Below are 18619 nucleotides of genomic sequence, written 5' to 3'. Positions count from 1 at the left end.
AAGGTAAGCTAGTTTGGACCGAAGAAGATAGTTCCCGGGACTAGTGCGGTGAAATCTGAAATCATCTGATTTTATACTTTGTTTACGTGAAGTTATTTTTTCTAGATTACTTCGCGATACATCGAGCGACATAACTTGTTTTAGATTTGTCAGTAGAGGACAACGACAGACGAAAAAAGTGCGTATTTGTCTGATGTCCGGTGTCGCTGCTACCTTTCGAACTTGCTAACGCTAGCTAGCATTAGCAGGAGAAGAACCTCGGGCCCAGGCCGGCGGCTTTTTCAGATAACAAGAAATTTTAAGTTTCCAGTCTTACACTTTTTTGGGGGGGATTTTGGAGAGTGATGGCTTGTGGGGCTACTCTGAAAAGGACTCTGGACTTTGATCCGCTAATGAACACGGCATCCCCCAAGAGAAGGAGGTGCGCCCCGATCATGTCTCCGGTCTCTTCACCACAGAAGTATCTGCGTATGGAGCCCTCGCCTTTCGGGGAAGTGTCGTCCCGGCTCACCCCTGGTAGGAAATGACCTCTGTGTTTTGATAATTCAGTATCTTGATCCTATTTTGGTATGTTTATGTCATCTCTAAGTGTGAACTGAGCAGTGTTAACATTTTTCAAATTAGTGTGACCCCCAATATGGTAGTGTACATTAGGTAAAACTCGATACACAGCTTGTACAGTTTAATGAGCCTTGTTGCTACTACTTATAGTTAAGAAATGAATCTTGTAGATTATATAGTGATCGCCAGTGTCTTTGCCTGTTTTAATTTTGCCATACATTTAGAGGCAACCTTTATGGAAAGAAAGATCTGATTGTTGTTAAATTAAATGTAAATACCATGATGTCTTTGTCTGTATACAAACAGAGGCCGTCTGTGTAAAGTTTGTCACTAGTTAACGTGCGTAACAAATGTTTTTTCTTTCTATTTCAGAGCAAATTCTACACAATATAAAACAGGAGTACAAGCGGCTGCAGAAACGTCGGCACCTGGACAGTGCTTTCCAGCAGGCGGAGGGCATCTGTCCTCTGGACCTTCAGAACATCCCTGGTGGATCTGCTCTGCCAGGTAGCTGCAAATGACATGCTTTAATAGGGACTAGTTTGTCCCCAAGCGCACCAGTGTCCTACTTGAGATTAGATTTTCAAGGGTAATTGTCAAAAATCTGACTGCTTCAGGTCTTGGACTATTAGTTGATTTGTTACAAGCCTCATATTCCTCAAAACTAGTCATCCACATCTCACTTTTCCAATTCCTAGCAAACCTGGGAAATCCCACAACCTGTGCCAACTCCCAAAGATGAACAGATGCAACACCCTCTGTATTCTTTCACTTTCTTTTATTGCGCTTTGTTTTTTTAATATTTATTTTTGTTTTTCCGTCGCCACTGAAAGCACGAAGTAGATTCATGTGGATGGTTTATTGGTATTCCCAGCAATACCCAGAGGGTGTTGTATGGTTCACCGTTTGTTATAACTTCAATTGACTTCACAGAGTAGAGAAGAAAACATCAAACTTAGGTTCAACTTCAAAGTGTCTCATGTTGAAGCGCACCAATATCAGTATAACATTGTAAAACAGAACAGACCTTGTTGCTTTTGCTTTGTTCAAAATCATCTATCTTGCATTCATTGTGTGTTCCTGCCTTTCATGAACAGGTACATCCTCAGGTGCCTCGTCTCCCGTCAGGAAAGAACAGCCTTTATTTTCCCTCAGGCAGGTGGGCATGATCTGTGAAAGACTACTGAAGGAGCGAGAGGACAAAATCCGTGAGGAGTATGACGAGATACTGACGACAAAGCTAGCGGGTATGATTTAGTTTTTAAATGCAATAGAGAAACATATTGAAGTGCGTAATCCATACAAGGCGCTAATGAGAGTCGTTTGTTTTTTTTTTCTTCCGATAGAGCAATACGATGCGTTCGTCAAGTTCACACATGACCAACTGATGCGAAGGTTCGGGGAGCAACCGGCCAGCTGTGAGTGTTTATTATTCTTTTTAACTCGTGTATGCTCTCTTTAGAGGTTCCCACGTCAACTTGGAGCACAAGTAGTAGTAAGTTAAGATCTAAAGAACTAAAGGGAAGAATGTCGTTTCAATTAATCTAAGCTGGAATCTGGCTTTAGCTTTTTAAGATTGACATTGTTATATATTTGTTGCACATGCTAGCTCTTGCCCAGGTGTGGCTCAGCGTCACAAGTAGTGGTGCATTAAAATGTTATGGTGTAAGGGTGGCGGCTGACCGGGGACAATGCGACCACAGTCATCCTATGCCAGTACATCCAGTTCTCGTAGTGTCGTCAGCGTTAATAAAAACATAACACAAAGACCAACATAAGCTATTGTGTTTATCTGAAGTATTGGTTCATTTGCTCTGCCCATCCCTTGATATGTTGTCGTGTGTGTTAACGATATTCATTGTTGTCTCCATCCACAGATGTTTCTTGAGTGTCAGCGTCTGCTTTTGAGGAATACCATTTGCTGCAAGCTTCTCCGGGGACTCAGTGGGCCTAGTTGGACTCTTCTCCTAGCTGTGCCATATCGCCTCTATGTGGACTCACTGCCTCAGGCATCAGTTAGTAGCGTCAACGTTTGCTGTTGCTCCCAGAGTTTGGAGGGCTTCCTGCTGCCGACATGTTCCGAGGACTCTCTGCGGCTCTACCCCGTGGCCTCTTAACTGCCGTGTCGATATTTATTTGGCTTTGTTCTGACGCCTTCATAAAAGGCTGACTGCCTCTACACACCTGGCCTTTTGATTTTACTTTATTTTGTTATACCGAGTTGTTTCACAGAGAGGATGTTAGTTGTACAGCTTTTCTATGTGTTCTTCTTGATAAAAGGGATTGGATGTTGACGAGTGGACGAAGGCAGCTTTCAGACTGGACTCCAGGAACAGTTGTCTTGGCTTTTTGTTTTGTTTTTGTTTTTAATTATTTCAACATTGTTTAAACTGTGCTGGTGATTACTGCTATTACATTTGTATACACTGTATTTTTTAAAACAACTTTTTTGCTTGACTTCTGTTTATTGTATCAAATTTTAATGGTTTTATTTGCTGTAGATATATATAGGGGCTCTGTTTCAAGAAAAGCAAATGAATAAAGTCTTTACAAAAATTGTTATTTTTGGTTTGCAGTGCATTTTAATTTGCAGCAACTCTGAGGCATCACTGTTGTTACCCGTCACCACAATTTCTTTAATGTTTTTTTTTTGAGGGAATGCCAAAACATCACCTTAAATTATCCAACATCTGTTTCCAGGAAAATAACTAATGATTGGTGCTTTTATTTGTCAATAACCCGTCATTAGTAAGGACCACAGACTTTTACAAGCCCTCTATCTTAATGCTTAGTGTTGGACTGCCTTGTGAGCTTCAGGGCAGTTAATCTTTTATTATTATTTGTACTTTCTTGTTACTTTTACTGTAATGTCATGGGAAACTGCTTACTTTACATTATTATAAACTTATTTTGCGTAACCATGAACTGGAAATCACGTAAGGCCTCGGGCCAATCAGAGCGAAGCAACGTGAGACTTAAGAGGCCGATGACAGTTTTCCGTTATTATTATGTTGCCATGGAAACGCCGTTCAATCAACTTGTCTTAAAAGCGTTGTTACTGAGTTGTGAAAGCCGCAATAAATTATATATAAATAATAATAAACTACTTAAAAATATTGTTTAGCTTTTACTAAGTTGGTGGTATTATATTTAAAACAAAGTTTCAACGGTTTTCAAGTAATAAAGCGAACGGAAAGCAGATAGTCACTTTCGGGAGCAGCGGAGAGTGAAAACGAACGAACCCTCTCGTTTAGGTGACGCAGATGGAGAGCGAAGCGTGTGATTGGACCAGCGAACCGGAAGCGCCGTGGCTAACCAGGAAGTACAGTAATCATGTCAATGTGAACGGTGCAATGAATGGTTTATTGGCCTTACTTATTACAGTTTAGCGTTATATTTCGCTTGCACGTTTACGAAATATGGCGTCTTTCTTTAGGAGAAGAATTGCAGCGAAGGTAATGAGACTTGAAACTCCTGAAAATGAGATATAACACCGTGTGCTAATGCTAACATGCCTTGACCCTGGAGCAAGCCACAACAGAAGAGAGTTAGAACTTTGTGACAACTGCTGAAATTGTATTGTATTATGTGTTGCTTTTATTGTCTAGCTGGGCAGGACGCTGCAGCAGTCGGAGGATGCCCTTATACCGGCTCTGACAGCACTTCCAGTTATGAAGAAACAGTTAAGTGTTGCTATCAGTAAAGCTGTTTGATGCTCCAGGTGTGTCTGTCTTCCCATCAGTTTTTAAAGCTTCCTTCTTGATCTTGTTCTCCTCAGGCAGTCTGCTGACTTCAGACTGTCAGTTAGCATGTTACGAGACAGCGGGATTTTACCATCCAGTGGAGACATTCAACAGCAAACAGAAAACTTGGCGTCTCAGGTAACTTTTAAAACGTATAGATTGGCAAATTCTCACATTGAACAAGCTTAGGCGTTTCTTGCAACTAATAACAATCAGTTACAAAAAAAAATAAAAAAATGCTGACGATGTATCCCTTGATGCACTGAAGATGATATTTTGGCTGTGTAGTGTGTTGTTGTAGGAATATGTAGGGTTTGTATTCTTTGCCCAAACATTAGAAAAAACATTGTAAAGTGTATTTTTTTTTAGTTGAAGCAGGACAGCGTGGTGGAGAACATCTCTACAGGGCGTGGACTGGTCATCTTTAAAGTGAATCGCAAGCTTCTCGCCCAGGTTTGTGTTTGTGTTTTTTTACAGTGGCAGAAAAACCTGCTTCTACTGTGATCATAACCTTCCTCGCTTTATCTTTTCTAGAAATTGTTGGAGCCATTTGGAAAGGGCCAAGATGACAAATTTGGGTTAAATAGTGAACTTTTTAATACTCTCAGAAAAGGAACAACATTAGTGGAGTACAGGTAGGTTTGTTTTTACGTATTCCCCCTCATAACAACCAGATGTGTCTCCATATTTTAACAGAGTCAATAACATTGTTTGTACCTTGCAGCTCTCCAAATATCGCCAAAAAATTTCATGCTGGACACTTGCGTTCAACAATTATTGGTGAGTCTGAGATAAAGTGTGTTTAGAACCAATGCCACAATACTAATATTGATTAATATACATGTAAGCTGATTATTTTTTTAAAGAAAAACACTTCAATGTCAGTAACTAACAGGACTCAACTATATGTACTCCCTCTCCAGGTAACTTTATAGCTAACCTAAAGCAGACCCTTGGTAACAATGTCATTCGAATGAACTACCTCGGAGACTGGGGCATGCAGTTTGGTGAGTACGCCGTGCTAAATACTCAGCGTGTGAGTGTATTTAACTGAAAATCAGTAATAAAGCTTGGATTTCAGGTTTGCTGGGAGCTGGGTTCGGCCAGTTTGGATGCGTGGAAAAATTAAAACAGAATCCTTTACAGCATTTGTTTGAGGTGAGTTTGGCGTAACATCTCTAGTTGTGCTGTTTATCTTTTGAGTCTTAGCTCCTTCTAAAAAAGGCTTTCCTCTAACAGCGCCATGTGTTTTTGTCTTGCAGGTTTATGTACAAGTCAACAAGGAAGCAGAGCACAACGAGGATATCAAGCAGGCTGCCAGAGACTTCTTTAGACAGCTGGAGCAGCACGAGGGCCACGCTGTGTCGTTATGGCAACAGTTCAGAGACATCACGGTGAAAGAGTATCAACACGTCTATAAGGTACAACCCGTCAGACTTCACGGTAACTTAGTGATCTCAAATAAAGTTGTGTGAAATTAAGTACGAGTGTAATTGTAGGAATTCACTGCGGCGCGGCGTGACTGAGATTCATGTCCAATCTTTCCCAGCGGTTAGGGGTCCACTTTGATGTTTACGGCGGGGAGTCCTTCCACCAGGACGGAGCTCAGGAGGTGGTGCGGCAGCTTCAGAGCCGAGGCCTGTTGAAAATCTCTGAGTATGTGACAGCCGTGGATCAGGAAATGGCGTGAAAGGATGTCAAGGGAACGTGTTCGGTCGAGCCCAGCTCAGTTTTCCCAACAAGGCGTGAACTGTGTCTGAGTCATAAAGGTCTAATATTAACCAACGCTGCTGCCAAATCTCCCCGGCAATGTTGGTCTATGACGACTAAGACTAATTTAATGTGTAAATTAACCGTGGGGCTAATTACACATCATTGCATTGAACATGATTAGCAGTGTTCAAACCATGTAGAAATACCACCAGTGACCACTAGATGGCAGTCATAAATCAGTTCAGCAGCAGCTAATTTAGTTTATTAATTAAAAAAATAAAAAATACTCCTAACTCCTTCCAGTCGGCTGATTCACAACTTCACCCTTCATTTCAGCCAGAATAAAAAGCATTGGCACTGTGGTTGATCCTGAGCAATTTAACCATTGCACGTATTACACATTAAAAGTGCAAAGGCATGACACACTATTAAAATAAAATAATGTCTTCAGATCAGCAGCATTATCAGTTAACCTCCTCTCATTAAAATGACATTCCTGACTCGTGGCCAAGTGCAATTAGATGTTCCTCACTCATTGTGTTGAATGTCTTCGTCCTGAGCTAACTGGCTGCACTTGGGTTATAACAATAATAATGTTGTTTCGAATGATCAGACAGCCCGACACGGTGACTGTGGCAGACGACCCCTGTTATTTCTCCCTTTGGTGGCGTCACTCTATCGGTGCAATGGAGGAAATGTCCCTTTTACCACCTCTTGAGGGACACATCTGTCTCTTCTGTCGTTAAATGCTCCACTGGGCTCAGCAGCTAGTCCATAACTGTGCTCCTTTGTTGTCTGGTGCTGCTGGAGAGCTTAAAAAAATAAGCTGATACATGAGTTGAAGCTTTGTAAGCTTTACCGCTTTGATTGTCATCTGATGCTTTGTTAAATATTGAGATACATTTTTATATTTGAGTTGTTTGCTAAAGGCATTAAGTTCTAAGTGCAGATTTTAGAAAACAAAACACCGACAGAGAAGCTGTTTGTGTAACACACATGTCATTGTGTGTTGACAGATTGAAAATTCAGCTCAAATCTGTTGACTCAGTGTGGAAAAGTCTTGATGCAGTCGTTTACAGAAAGAGATGAACTGGAGTTTTATCGCTGTACTTAAACTGATTTCCACAACCAAGCCTGAGCCAACAAGGACTGGACTTCATTTTTTTTGTCTTGACAGGAAGGGGACCGGTGTGGTGGATCTGTCCCCGGACGGAGACATGAGCAGCGTCTCTACGCTACTCCGCAGCGACGGCACTACTCTCTACATCACCAGGTCAGTACCAGCTGCAGTTAAACCAGCACACGATGTTTACACCTGTGTCAAATCTTATTCTGGAAACGCATGAACCGAACATATCGATCTGACTGTGGTTTGTTCTGCTTCCTTTGTGTTTCAGGGATATCGCTGCAGCTGTTGACCGTAAAGAAAAGTACAGTTTTGATGAGATGATTTATGTGGTAAGGACACGTTTAAACCGTTACTGGATCATTAACTCTGTCACGGTCACGGGTGATAGTGAACTTTAAAGGCAAAGCTTTGTTTATCTCCTGTAGTGTTGTTTTTATGAACTCATCTACCGTGTAATTATCAGATCCGTTACAAAACTTTAGTAACTGATTCACAGTTAAAGTCTATTCAGAAGTCACAAATGGATTTATACACCGATCAGGCATAACATTATGACTAATATTGTCATCCTAATATTGTGTAGGTCTCCCTTGTGCCTCCAAAACAGTTGTGACTCATCAGAGAATGGACATGGGCCTTCTGAGGGTGTCCTGTGGTGTCTAGCAACAGGATATTGTTAGTGGGGGGCCTTTGGGTCCTATGGATTGAGGGGAGGGTCCTCTGTGGATCATCCCACAGATACTTGATCAGTTTCTAGTGAATTTGGAGGCCAGGTCAACACCTTGTGCTGTTCTTCATGTTTTTTTGAGTTGTTCCTGAACTGTTTTTGTGTGTGTACCTGTGTCAGACTGCATCCTGCTGGGGATGGCTGCTGCCATCAAGGAGTGTCATTGCTATGGGGTGGGGGTGCCTGGTCTGGTCGAGGTGGGTGCTACATGTCTAAGTAACATCCACATGAATGAATGTCAGGTTCAAAAGTTTCCCAGCAGAGCATTGGATTGTCAAGATGTCTTCTCCTGTCAGTGGTCATAATGTTGTGGCTGATCGGTGTATTTGGTAGTTGCAAATAAAACTTAACAAAACTATATATTTTTTTTTTAAACAATTATTATTATTACAAAGCTGTGAAATTACCATAAATGACCAGAGAAACCTTGTAACCAACAGTTTGAGAGTCAAACACACCCAGTCTGATGTCGCTGTTAGCCTACTTTCCTCCTTTAGTCTCCTGTTTAACTGCCTATTCACATTTTCCTCTTGTCCTTCTACTACTCTTCAATGTTTGCCTGCGTCATGTCCTTTTGCAAGCCATTCAAAAACAATCTGTTTATTTTCTCCATCTGTGCAGACAGATAAAAGTCAACAGAATCACTTCTACCAGCTTTTCCAGATCCTACTTGCCATGGGACATTCCTGGGCCGACGGGTAACACGAAACACACCTGCACAATGCATCGTACCATGCGTGCAACACAGAGGGGCGGGTTCAGTGGCAGCCGCCTAATAGTAGTTGTTAGTTTGCCTTTGATGAGTTACCTTTTTACAGGGTAGAAAGAAGTGGTTGTAGCTAATGGATGGATGATTTACACTTTAAGCAGAATTCTTAAGTGATAATCACATAAAATACAATAAATTAAAATACTATTTAGTTGTAACTGAGTATTTTCATCTTTACTGGTTGTAGGTGTTGTCACGTGCCCTTCGGTCTGGTGCAGGGCATGAAGACCAGGACTGGTGACGTGGTGTTTCTGGAGGACGTGCTGGACGAAGCACGGACCAGGATGCTCCACAACATGAGCCAGTCCAGCAGTAAGGCCCCGTCTCAGGTGTAGCAGCGGAGAGCAGAGCACACAGTGACTCAGAGCTCAATCAACCGCCGCTTACGATGTTAAATATACGATGATGTGAAGATATGAACTGTGGCGCAAATACAAACTGCTTGCGTACGCAGCTCAGGATTTATGTGTGCACACTGGAACAGCGCCTAAGTAAAGTATTAATAACACAGTGACGTATTGTATGTAACAAAAGAAAGAGTCAAAGTCTTCCAGGTCATGGTGCGTCTAAAATAAACAAAGCTGTAACAAAGACAACTGGAGTTCTCTTGAAGAGGTTTCATCATCATCATCCTTCGGTTCTAAATGACTGGTTGAGGTTTTAATGTGGAACATCTGTGGGTGGTTCCCACATGAAATTTACGTGACTAACAAGTCTGTTAATGACACAATACTCAACAGAGTTAGAGGATGTTGTTCAGATTAACGCCACACAGGTTAATCTGAACCATTTATCCTGAGTACTAGGTGAGTACTGGTCAGCAGACTACTGCGGTCATGTGAGTTTCAAGTGGGCACCACACACAGATGTTTCTAGTGAAATCTAAACTCCCCACCAGTCGTTTAGAACCGGATGAGTGGTGAATTATCTTCGCCAGGAAAGGTGCCTCGTCCCTTAGCGTCCAGCTGCTTGTTCCTCGTAAAGAGAACAACAAAAATGGTCTGAACTAACACCCCTCTTCCAGCTCCCAGCTGTCTCAACCAGCCTGCGATTTAAAAGAAATGTTGTCAGACGTTGAGCTAATTATTGGGAGTGGCACAGTCCCTCATCCAAACCGCCGTGGTCACGATGTGAAAAGGAACGCACAAGCACAAGCATTACCCATCTGTTTCTCTTTAAAGTGGAGAACATGCATTTTGATTTGTATTTGGGAACAGAAGTGACGGTCGCTCTGGCTCTTTCCACAGCAACAAAGGAAATGGACGACCCAGAGGACACGGCAGAGAAGGTGGGAATCGGTGCGCTCATAGTCCAGGTGAGCTATTAACGTTTAGGTCTGATATTGAGTTTGTTTCATTCCTGGGCTTGTCTGCATATTGACCTGCGTCTTCCCTCTCGTCTTTGCTTCAGGACTTCAAAGGTCCCTTGCTGTCCGACTACAAGTTCGACTGGGACCGGATGCTGCAGGCTCAGGGCGACACGGGCGTCTTCCTGCAGTACACGCACGCTCGGCTCTGCAGGTCTGTAACCGTCGGCTGACAAAACTTCCTGATAAATTCCAGTGAAGCGGGGATATCGTCTCTTTGGTCGTACGAATCAAAAATCACGAATTTGCAAAATGAATGAAAACGGAGGAAAGAACTCCGTCCGAGTTCAAACTGCAAACAATATAAAAATCAAGAGCAGCTCTTTGTAAAACTGTAAACATTTGTCCGTGCAACTGATTTCATTTACCATTCATTAATTTTTGCTAAGTCTAAAAATAAATAATAGCCAGCCTACTAAATATTTGCTAATATAAACTCGTTACACATATCACAAAGAGCTGAGGATTAATGAGGACGTCATTCACATGTTAATTCTTGTTAATGCAGTTTAAAGCGAAGGAATGAAGACTTGGAGGCGGCTGCGTTTGACCCGTCTCTTCTACTTGAGCCGACGAGTGTCGCCATCCTGCAGCACCTCCTTCGGTAAACGGAATAAAGCCCTGCTGTCCTTTATATTATGACACAGTGAACGCAGCCAGCTGTCACAGCCCGCCAGCGCTGCTCCACCTTCACCAAATCCCCTTTTGTTTGCTTGCAGTTACGACGAGGTGCTCTATCAGTCGGCCCAGGATCTGCAACCCAAACACCTTGTCAACTTTTTACTGAAGCTGTGGTAAGGACCAGGATGTTGGCCTCGCCGATTAATATTTATCCGCTTCCTTAAAGGCTCACAGTAACTTTGAAGTTACTGGCAGCAGAAGTGTTAATTCTCTTGTCTCGATGCTTCCCAGTCACCTGATCGCGTCAGCGCACAGAGACCTGCCAGTGAAAGGAAGCCCCCAGGATGTTGCACAGGTAGAAATAAAATACCCCCTCCTACTTTAAATACAAAAATATGCAGCATTACCAAATCAATGACTTCTTATCTTCCAGAATACATAAAATAAAACATAAACAAGACTGATTTCCATCAGTTTGGCTGTAAAATATTATGCTGGACACACTAGGGCTGCTATGAACCATTGTATTTTTCAATTAATCTATTGATTAATCTTTTGATTCAACAATTAATATAATACTCTCAGTATCATTCATTCGGTTAAATTACCACTAAAAAAAAATAAAGACAACTTCCACCATTTAACTTTTAGTCAAACATTTTCTCATGACACATTTTAACATGAAATTTATGAATGAAGGACCCATTTCAAACTTTCACCCAATGATACTATTAGAACTAATAAACAAACACGTTGTTTACTATATTCTGTCGTTATTCACGGATGATTACGCATTCAGCTTTGCATTTGCTTTAAAGAGTACAGTAGCAGCTCTGTAGTAATAATATAATCAGGTTAAACTTGTTGACTTGTTTAAAACCAGGAAGTTAGATACACGATGACACAATACAATGACGTATATAAAACAAATGAACCCAACAAGAATCTCATGGTGACGATTGTATTTACATAATTTTCACAATATCTTTGCAGTTTTAAGGCATTTCTACCGACACGAATAGGTTTTACGACTTGTAAATAGTTTATGTTCAGAACTGGACGTCAATAAAATGATAAAGGTGCAGCTCTTTAATTCATTGCTGCTCACCGGAAAATGTCCGATGGCTGTTTATAACCGGTTTTAAAGTGTTCTCTCGTTCACTTTATGCCAACAGGCGAGGTTACGACTGTTCAGCGGAGCCTGCTCTGTCCTCGCCAACGGGATGAGGATCCTGGGCATCACACCGGTCGATAAGATGTGAAACTCAAGTCTGTGAATTCTCTATTTCGGTGCAGAAGGTTGATAATTCTGCTGTTGTTCGTTTGTATTGTAAATACAGAGCCGTACATTTTCAAAATAAACTCATCTTTAAATGTTTGCATTTGAAAGTGCGCTGGAGGAGGTCTGGATGTATTCTGAAGCACGATTCAGAAATACAAACTGCTCCTTTTAACGTCTTTCTCGTTCAGTTTTAATAAAAGCTCCTTTTAAAATAACATTTAACACAGAAGTGATACAAAAAGATACAAGACACTGAAGAGACAATGAAATCAATCACCACAATCCAACACGTAGTCGTCGTCTTCTCAATCATCTCCTGTGATCGGGACTTCACTCACACTGCATTTTAAAACAGAAAACAGTTGAAAAACATCTCCACGAAAAGGAGCTGTGATATTTATACGCTGATATTTATATATAAAGGCTTCAGAGTAACAGAGTCCTGTTACTATTTAGCACTCCAGAATCGTTGAAGACTTCATTGATTGACTTTATCTATCTCTAAAGGACCATTTCCAAATGTTTGTCACATCAATTGAGAGATTGCTTGGCATTAAAACATTAAGATTCATTCAGATTACTGGGAAATCCATAGTGCTGTCAGCAGTCCCATGGTGGTGGAGGTAGGAGCAGACCTACATTAAAAAGTGGAAGCCGTCATCTCTGTGATGAACTGAAGGCAGAGCCAGACAGCCCAGTGTTCACGCCTCTCTAATCCCCAACCGCTTCAACCTTCTCAGAAAACGTGACACCCCCAAAGCAGACGTGGTCTGCCGGTGATAGATGCCGCAAGTAACTCACACGTTGAACGGTTTCTGTTTGAACGCCTTGTCTGTGTCTTGCTGGACCAGTTTGGTCGTGTCCTGCTTAGGAAGTCCATACAGGTAGATGGAGATGCACACGAGGATGGCTCCAGAGGCAAATGCGATCGCTGCACAAGAAGGAAAATGTTTGTTAAAACTTTGAAAATCAGCAGCATGTAATGTAGTCACTGCAGCAATGAATGAATTCATTCAACTAATTCTTTACTTGAGTTTTCTCTGTGCCATTTCTTTTGATATTTAGTAGTTAGAGCAAGTTTTTGATTATTTTGTAGGTGGCTGGTGAATCAAGTCGGTAGTATTGAATGATAATCTCCTCCTGCACCCTCGTGACACATCCACATTGCACAAATTTACAAGTCGTTGTCCGACTGACTTCATTTTCCAGAGTAAAGTCCACACAGCAGACGTGTTTAGTCACGTGATAACTGCCTTTTCTATCTTTGGCAGTTCTGATGCCACGAAACCAGAAGATGTTGACGTGGTTTTGGTTTAAGGCAGACCTTAAACAAATAACTACGGACACGCCTGGATTGAACCCTGATACCAATCTCCTGATACTGATCAGGACATCTCTAGTATTGTGACAACACCACAAGCACAACATTCCAAAAAATCAACACCGATCAGGCATAACATTACGACTACTATTGTGTAGGGCTCCCTTGTGCCTCATCAGAGAATGGACATGGGTCTTCTGAGGGTGTCCTGTGGTGTCTGGTAACAGGATGTTGTTAGTGGGGGCCTTTGGGTCCTATGGGTTGAGGGGAGGGGCCTCTGTGGATCATCCCACAGATACTTGATCAGTTTGGGATCTAGTGAAGGTCAACACCTTGTGCTGTTCTTCATGTTTTTTTTTTAGTTGTTCCTAAACCGTTTTTGTGTGTGTGTGTCTGTGTCAGGCTGCATCCTGCTGCTGCCATCAAGGAGTGTCATTGCTATGGGGTGGGGGTGCCTGGTCTGGTCTAGGTGGGTGGTACGTGTCTAAGTAACATCCACACAAAAGCCAGGTCCAAAAGTTTCCCATCAGAACATTGAATTGTCACAAGATGGTCAATGTTATTTACATCTCCTGTCAGTGGTTTTAATGTTATGCCTGATCGTTGTACTTTTCAGTTCTTAGTGTAAAACAGTGGTAGTGAAAATCTAACTTACTTATCTGTAGTCCAAACAAGAGGACAGAAGCCACTGTTGACAGAACAATGGCTGCCGCAGCAGAGAAGCCCTTCATAATATTGTCCGTGTACTTCACCACCACCGATGTGTACAGACCGCCTACACTGGCCAGGACTAGAGGAAGCACACGGAAAACAGCGTCAGCCAAAAGCGTCAAACATAATAGAAAACAGACCTTGGGTTTTATTATACTTACATACTACAAAGCACACCCAGGGTGTATAACCGAAGAAGAAGCCTTTCTCTAGGACGGCCTCTCCGTCATTAATGCAAACACCAATCAGAGTGATGACAATGCCAGACAGGTACATCTGGATGTTTCTCACCCACAGAGACGTGTCTGAGCTCTTCAACACTTTCTCAAAGTACACACCTAAATTAGAGAAAGAGATATAAAACTCAGGTACAGGATATCCTCAGGATATTTCATGTTAAGGACAACAATAAATCCACTTAAAACAACTTATGTAAATCAAGCTAGGTGAATGCTTTAGCAAAGAATTTGATGAATAAACTAAAAGTATTTGGAGAATTTGTGCTAAATTAATGTAAATTAATATTGGAGTTGAACCAACAAACATCGTTTCCACAAAATCCAGTGCCTATCTTACCTGCAAATCCAGAGCAAAGGACAGCAATAGCAATGGCCATAAATCCAATAATGGGATTCTGTTCAACCTAAGAAAAAGATAAAACAAATTTAGTAATTGCAGATTGTAAAAGCAAACCTGGAACTTGAGGATAAACAGAGGGGATTGGGACTGTGTGAGTAACCAGGGAGGGTAGGTATAGCATTTCTATTTCAAGTCATTTCACCCGTACCTGAACTTTAGTGGCCTCTGCAGGCTTCCACTGGACAAGTGTAACGCCTCCACAGAGCATGAAGACGGAGAACCACTGCAGCCGGCTGAGAGAGCGGTTCAGCATGAGGACTGTGCACAAGGCGGTGCAGGGGATCTTCAGCTGGTAAGTCACCTACACAGGAGAAACAACAAGTCAAGTTATTTGTAGTTTCTCGGACAAATATTGAGAACGGCCCACAGCGTGGATATGGAGGGACTGGGCTGTAAGTTTAGGTAACGGATAATGCTCTACAAGCTTCGCGCACCTGGATTAGGGAGGTTTATCCCATTCCTCCAGCAGATCCCCCCAGGGTGAACTGAATTGCAGCCTTCTGGTTTTCCCACAAATGTTTTATGGGGTTACCATCTGAGCTTCGGCTTGACCACTCTACGAAGTCAGAGAGCTGTACAGAAGCAAATCCAGTGTCGTCTTGGCTGTATGTTTTAGTTAAATGTTCATTCCTCCCTGTCCCTGGAGCTGCCAAGTGGCATCACAGCATGACGCCAGATGATGAGCAGTGCCTGGTGCTCAACGTTCTCCCTAAAGAGGCCAGTTTTTGTCTCGTCAGACCAGGGGGGGTCCTTTAAAATGCTATTTGTCAACTCCAAATGTACCATCATATTTTACTCAGAGCGGCTTTCCATCCAGCTTTTCTGCCGTTAAGACTGCTTGGTTACAGAGTTTGGCTGGACGGACAACACCGGTGGTTTCAAACTCCTTCCATTTGATAATTGAGGCCACCAAGTAATCAAAGGTTTAGAAAAAGGTTATATACCCTCGTCCTGCTTTATGCATGGCTAAAACTTTGAACTTCATGTCTTGGATTTTGTTCTGACAGGCATAGGTGATAATTACTGGACTTTACTGAAGCAAGTGCTCAACTACACTCTGCTGTATCCCCTCAGACTCCAGCTCAGCTCTCGACGTATCTCAAGCACAATTAAAGCAAACAGACCGCAGTTTGTAGTCACATCAAAAGGGCTGATTACTTTTTTAAGAAAATAGCTTTTACTTAAGGATAAGAGTGTCAGCTTTATCCACTGAAAGTTAAACACAACACACCAGACTGAAGGAAGGGGTCTAAATATTCTCTGAAGCACGTCTAGTAATGCGGAAATTAAATTAGGAACGGATGTCACATTTATTGGCAGCCTTATCTCGAGTCGGTGCAGCAGAGCCCCAATAAAACAGGTTTACTCCGCCCAGCAATTTTCTCCAGCTTTATTTTTAACATCAGTAAAACAAGGGTTTGGCCTCACCTGATAAACCGCAGCGTCAAGGTTGCTCAGGGCCACGAAGGCCATGTTGTTCTGAACGGCGTACACGACGGAGGGCACGCTCAGCTTCAGCAGCTCTCTGGGGCTGAGGATGATGTGTTCCACTATTGTATTCTTCAGTCTGAATAAGCTTCCACTTTCTCTGCGGGAGTGAATGTAAAAATAATAAAACTAATGACTCTTTAGAGCAGGGGTGTCAAACTCAACTTTAGTTCAGGGGCCCACATACAGCACAGTTTGATGTCAAGGGGGCCGGACCAATAACACGATAGCGTATTTACCTATAAATAACAACAACTCCAAATGTTTCCCTTTGTTTTACAACTGGACATTTCTTAAGAAAAAGAAGTGCAATTTCTGTTTACTTCTAGGGCTCAGCTGTTATGTCCACAACTCTTACTAAATCTGTGTGAACCCTTGGAAGAGCAATTACTTTTATTGGAAAAAAATCGCAGTTAAAGTCTTCAATTTTATTTTTTTGCTCTTCGCAAATTCATCCCACGGGCCAGATTAGACCCCGGGGCCGTATGTTTGACAAGTATGCTATAGAGTATTTTAATTTTTCACCGACTAAAATAAGGTTGGTATAATTCAGTTCAATTCAACAGCACTGCAAGCCACAGTCTCCAAAAATCAACAGCTATCTCAGTTATTTTACACCAACCTATGCTGGTAAATCATGAGGTAAGTGGCAAAACAAGCAATTAGAAGATGAATATTTGTAAACTATAATGTGCATTGATTTTTGGATATTTTATCAGCGATTTAAAAAAAAAAAAAAGACAATAATGGAGATAATCACAAGTTGCTGCTCTGATCCTCCTCATTCCTTCATGTGCTTTACATCCAAGAGGCATCAGTGCCAACACATCCGCACTTTTACGCATTCTTGTTAAGTTAAATACCGTTTTGTCATGTACACAGTCGCAGCAGTCGCTGATAAACACTCACTTGGTCAGCATCCCCATACTCAGTATTAACTTAATGACCTCAGCGAGGCACACTGCCGTCGTGGAGAAGTACATATCCCCCGATGATATAGTCCTTGTGTACCGTAGTGCCACCGTGTACGTAGCTGCCACCAGTGTCATCACTGTCAGGCAGTACACCTTGAAGACCACGCTCACGTTTTCTGAGGAGAGGAATCATGACAATTAAGATAGCTTAGCTGTAGCTAACGGTGACCATTTCAGCTACATGTCAAGCATAGCGATGCACTAGCAACAATGCGAAATTATATTAATAATTTAACAGCCAATTTTTTTTTATTTTTTTTTAACATATATATGTACAACATTATTTTGTTCACAAATAACTAGTTGTGTTAATTTTACAGTGGCAACAACTGCTTCTCCGACACACGGCTAACATTAGCCCGTCGTGCTAGCTTGCGGGTTAACTCACCGGCCATCGTTGGTCTTCCTTGTGTCCGCGCGACTGGTAGGTAAATCAGTTATCCTGCTCGCGTTACATGGCATTAAACAAAGAAACCACGGCAAGAGGCAGGAATGCTGCCTGACCTGTAACACTTCCAAATAAATTAGAGCCTGATATGGAGCTTCCTGTCCAGGGTCATACTTCCTCCATTTCCCAGAATGCAATGCATAGGCGTGGAGACCTTTATGTGGGTGCGTTTGATTTATGTACAGTACTTCGAAACCCCCCAGGTGAGAAACGTTGTTCACATTAGTTATAAGTGGCGACTTATAAGAGGGAAATTCAACCCGTTGTTTTATCTCGTATTTATATTAGACTTATTTAACAGTGCTTATTTCATAGCTATACACAGTCTTCCCGAAATAATAAATTAAAATAAATAAATAAAATACAGTCTGTGCACACTGCGCATGTCAGAGTGGAGCGGAAGTGACGTTGTAAATGGAAGATAGGCGGAAGTAATCAACTCCCTTCAAATTCAAGTTCCCTTTCTAACTTTTGCTTTTATCTGATATTGAACAGGGTATAAATATTTGACAATTAATGCAAAAAAATAACATTTCAAATAAGGCGAAATTTTGTTTTCAACGTTGTTATTTTTTTGCTGATGTTTTTGTAGACGTCACATTTAAAATGAGGTTTTTTTTGTTTTTGTTAACGTGTTCAGTCACAAAACCTTTGCACAATAGATAGATAGATAGATAGATACTTTATTAATTAATCCCGAGGGAAATTCAAGCATCCAGTAGCAGTAACATACATTGAACATACAATACAAAAGCTATATAAAAAATAGAAAGTGACTAGAATTAAAATATTTTATACAACTATAAACTATGTTAAAATATAAAGTGACCTGTTAAAAATATAAAGTGACCAGTAGAAGTAGAAGGTTTTTTTTTTTGTTTTTTATAAATATGAGAGCTACAAATGGGAAAAAATGAATGAAAATCACACTCACCACATGTAGCAGAGGTAGGCAGACATGGTAATGACAGAGTGTCCAGTAACTAGGTGCAAAAAGATATGTCCATTGTGTATTGTGCCTCCTGCCATCACTGAGAGCGGTTGTACAGCCTGATGGCCAGTGGGACGAAAGAGTTCTTCAGTCTGTTGGTGGAGCAGGATTGAGACAGCAGCCTGCCACTGAACAC

The 18619-nt window shown here is 41.6% G+C and overlaps 3 protein-coding genes across 3 annotated transcripts; 2 read left to right on the top strand and 1 right to left on the bottom strand.

Moving 5' to 3' along the window:
* akirin2 (akirin 2) lies at positions 1–3198 on the top strand. The gene is made up of 5 exons (XM_084560972.1): positions 1–516; positions 934–1068; positions 1659–1808; positions 1908–1979; positions 2439–3198. Exons 1-5 carry the CDS (start codon positions 345–347, stop codon positions 2447–2449), a joined length of 540 nt encoding a protein of 179 aa, XP_084417098.1. The 5' UTR covers positions 1–344; the 3' UTR covers positions 2450–3198.
* A 536-nt stretch (positions 3199–3734) lies between these two features.
* On the top strand, positions 3735–11941 carry rars2 (arginyl-tRNA synthetase 2, mitochondrial). Its single transcript, XM_084559771.1, has 20 exons — positions 3735–4016; positions 4170–4243; positions 4340–4442; positions 4674–4757; positions 4839–4939; positions 5029–5084; positions 5228–5311; positions 5386–5462; positions 5567–5725; positions 5854–5960; positions 7195–7290; positions 7415–7475; positions 8495–8571; positions 8830–8954; positions 9890–9957; positions 10053–10162; positions 10517–10612; positions 10728–10802; positions 10921–10984; positions 11805–11941. Exons 1-20 carry the CDS (start codon positions 3981–3983, stop codon positions 11889–11891), a joined length of 1740 nt encoding a protein of 579 aa, XP_084415897.1. The 5' UTR covers positions 3735–3980; the 3' UTR covers positions 11892–11941.
* slc35a1 (solute carrier family 35 member A1) lies at positions 11284–17968 on the bottom strand. Its single transcript, XM_084559772.1, has 9 exons — positions 17433–17968; positions 16980–17160; positions 16011–16170; positions 14731–14883; positions 14520–14586; positions 14105–14281; positions 13888–14022; positions 12713–12842; positions 11284–12250 (listed from the first exon to the last, which is right to left on the bottom strand). Exons 1-9 carry the CDS (start codon positions 17437–17439, stop codon positions 12217–12219), a joined length of 1044 nt encoding a protein of 347 aa, XP_084415898.1. The 5' UTR covers positions 17440–17968; the 3' UTR covers positions 11284–12216.
* Positions 17969–18619: the final 651 nt, after the last annotated feature.

This window comes from Chelon labrosus (genome assembly GCF_963514085.1).
Source record: "Chelon labrosus genome assembly, chromosome: 14".
In the NCBI taxonomy this organism is placed as follows: domain Eukaryota; kingdom Metazoa; phylum Chordata; class Actinopteri; order Mugiliformes; family Mugilidae; genus Chelon; species Chelon labrosus.
Note: the sequence above shows the minus strand (reverse complement) of the source record. Positions and strands in the feature narration are given on the sequence as shown.

Bases quoted from the DNA above. Each gene is read 5' to 3' on its own strand.
- akirin2 (XM_084560972.1), top strand. From the start codon at position 345: ATGGCTTGTGGGGCTACTCTGAAAAGGACTCTGGACTTTGATCCGCTA. The intron at 517-933 runs GTAGGAAATGAC...TTTCTATTTCAG, and splicing joins GTCGTCCCGGCTCACCCCTG to AGCAAATTCTACACAATATA. The intron at 1,809-1,907 runs GTATGATTTAGT...TTCTTCCGATAG, and splicing joins ACTGACGACAAAGCTAGCGG to AGCAATACGATGCGTTCGTC.
- rars2 (XM_084559771.1), top strand. From the start codon at position 3,981: ATGGCGTCTTTCTTTAGGAGAAGAATTGCAGCGAAG. The intron at 5,312-5,385 runs GTGAGTACGCCG...CTTGGATTTCAG, and splicing joins AGACTGGGGCATGCAGTTTG to GTTTGCTGGGAGCTGGGTTC. The intron at 5,726-5,853 runs GTACAACCCGTC...AATCTTTCCCAG, and splicing joins AGTATCAACACGTCTATAAG to CGGTTAGGGGTCCACTTTGA.
- slc35a1 (XM_084559772.1), bottom strand. The intron at 14,884-16,010 runs GTGAGGCCAAAC...TCTCCTGTGTAG, and splicing joins TTGACGCTGCGGTTTATCAG to GTGACTTACCAGCTGAAGAT. The intron at 14,587-14,730 runs GTACGGGTGAAA...TCTTTTTCTTAG, and splicing joins CAGAGGCCACTAAAGTTCAG to GTTGAACAGAATCCCATTAT.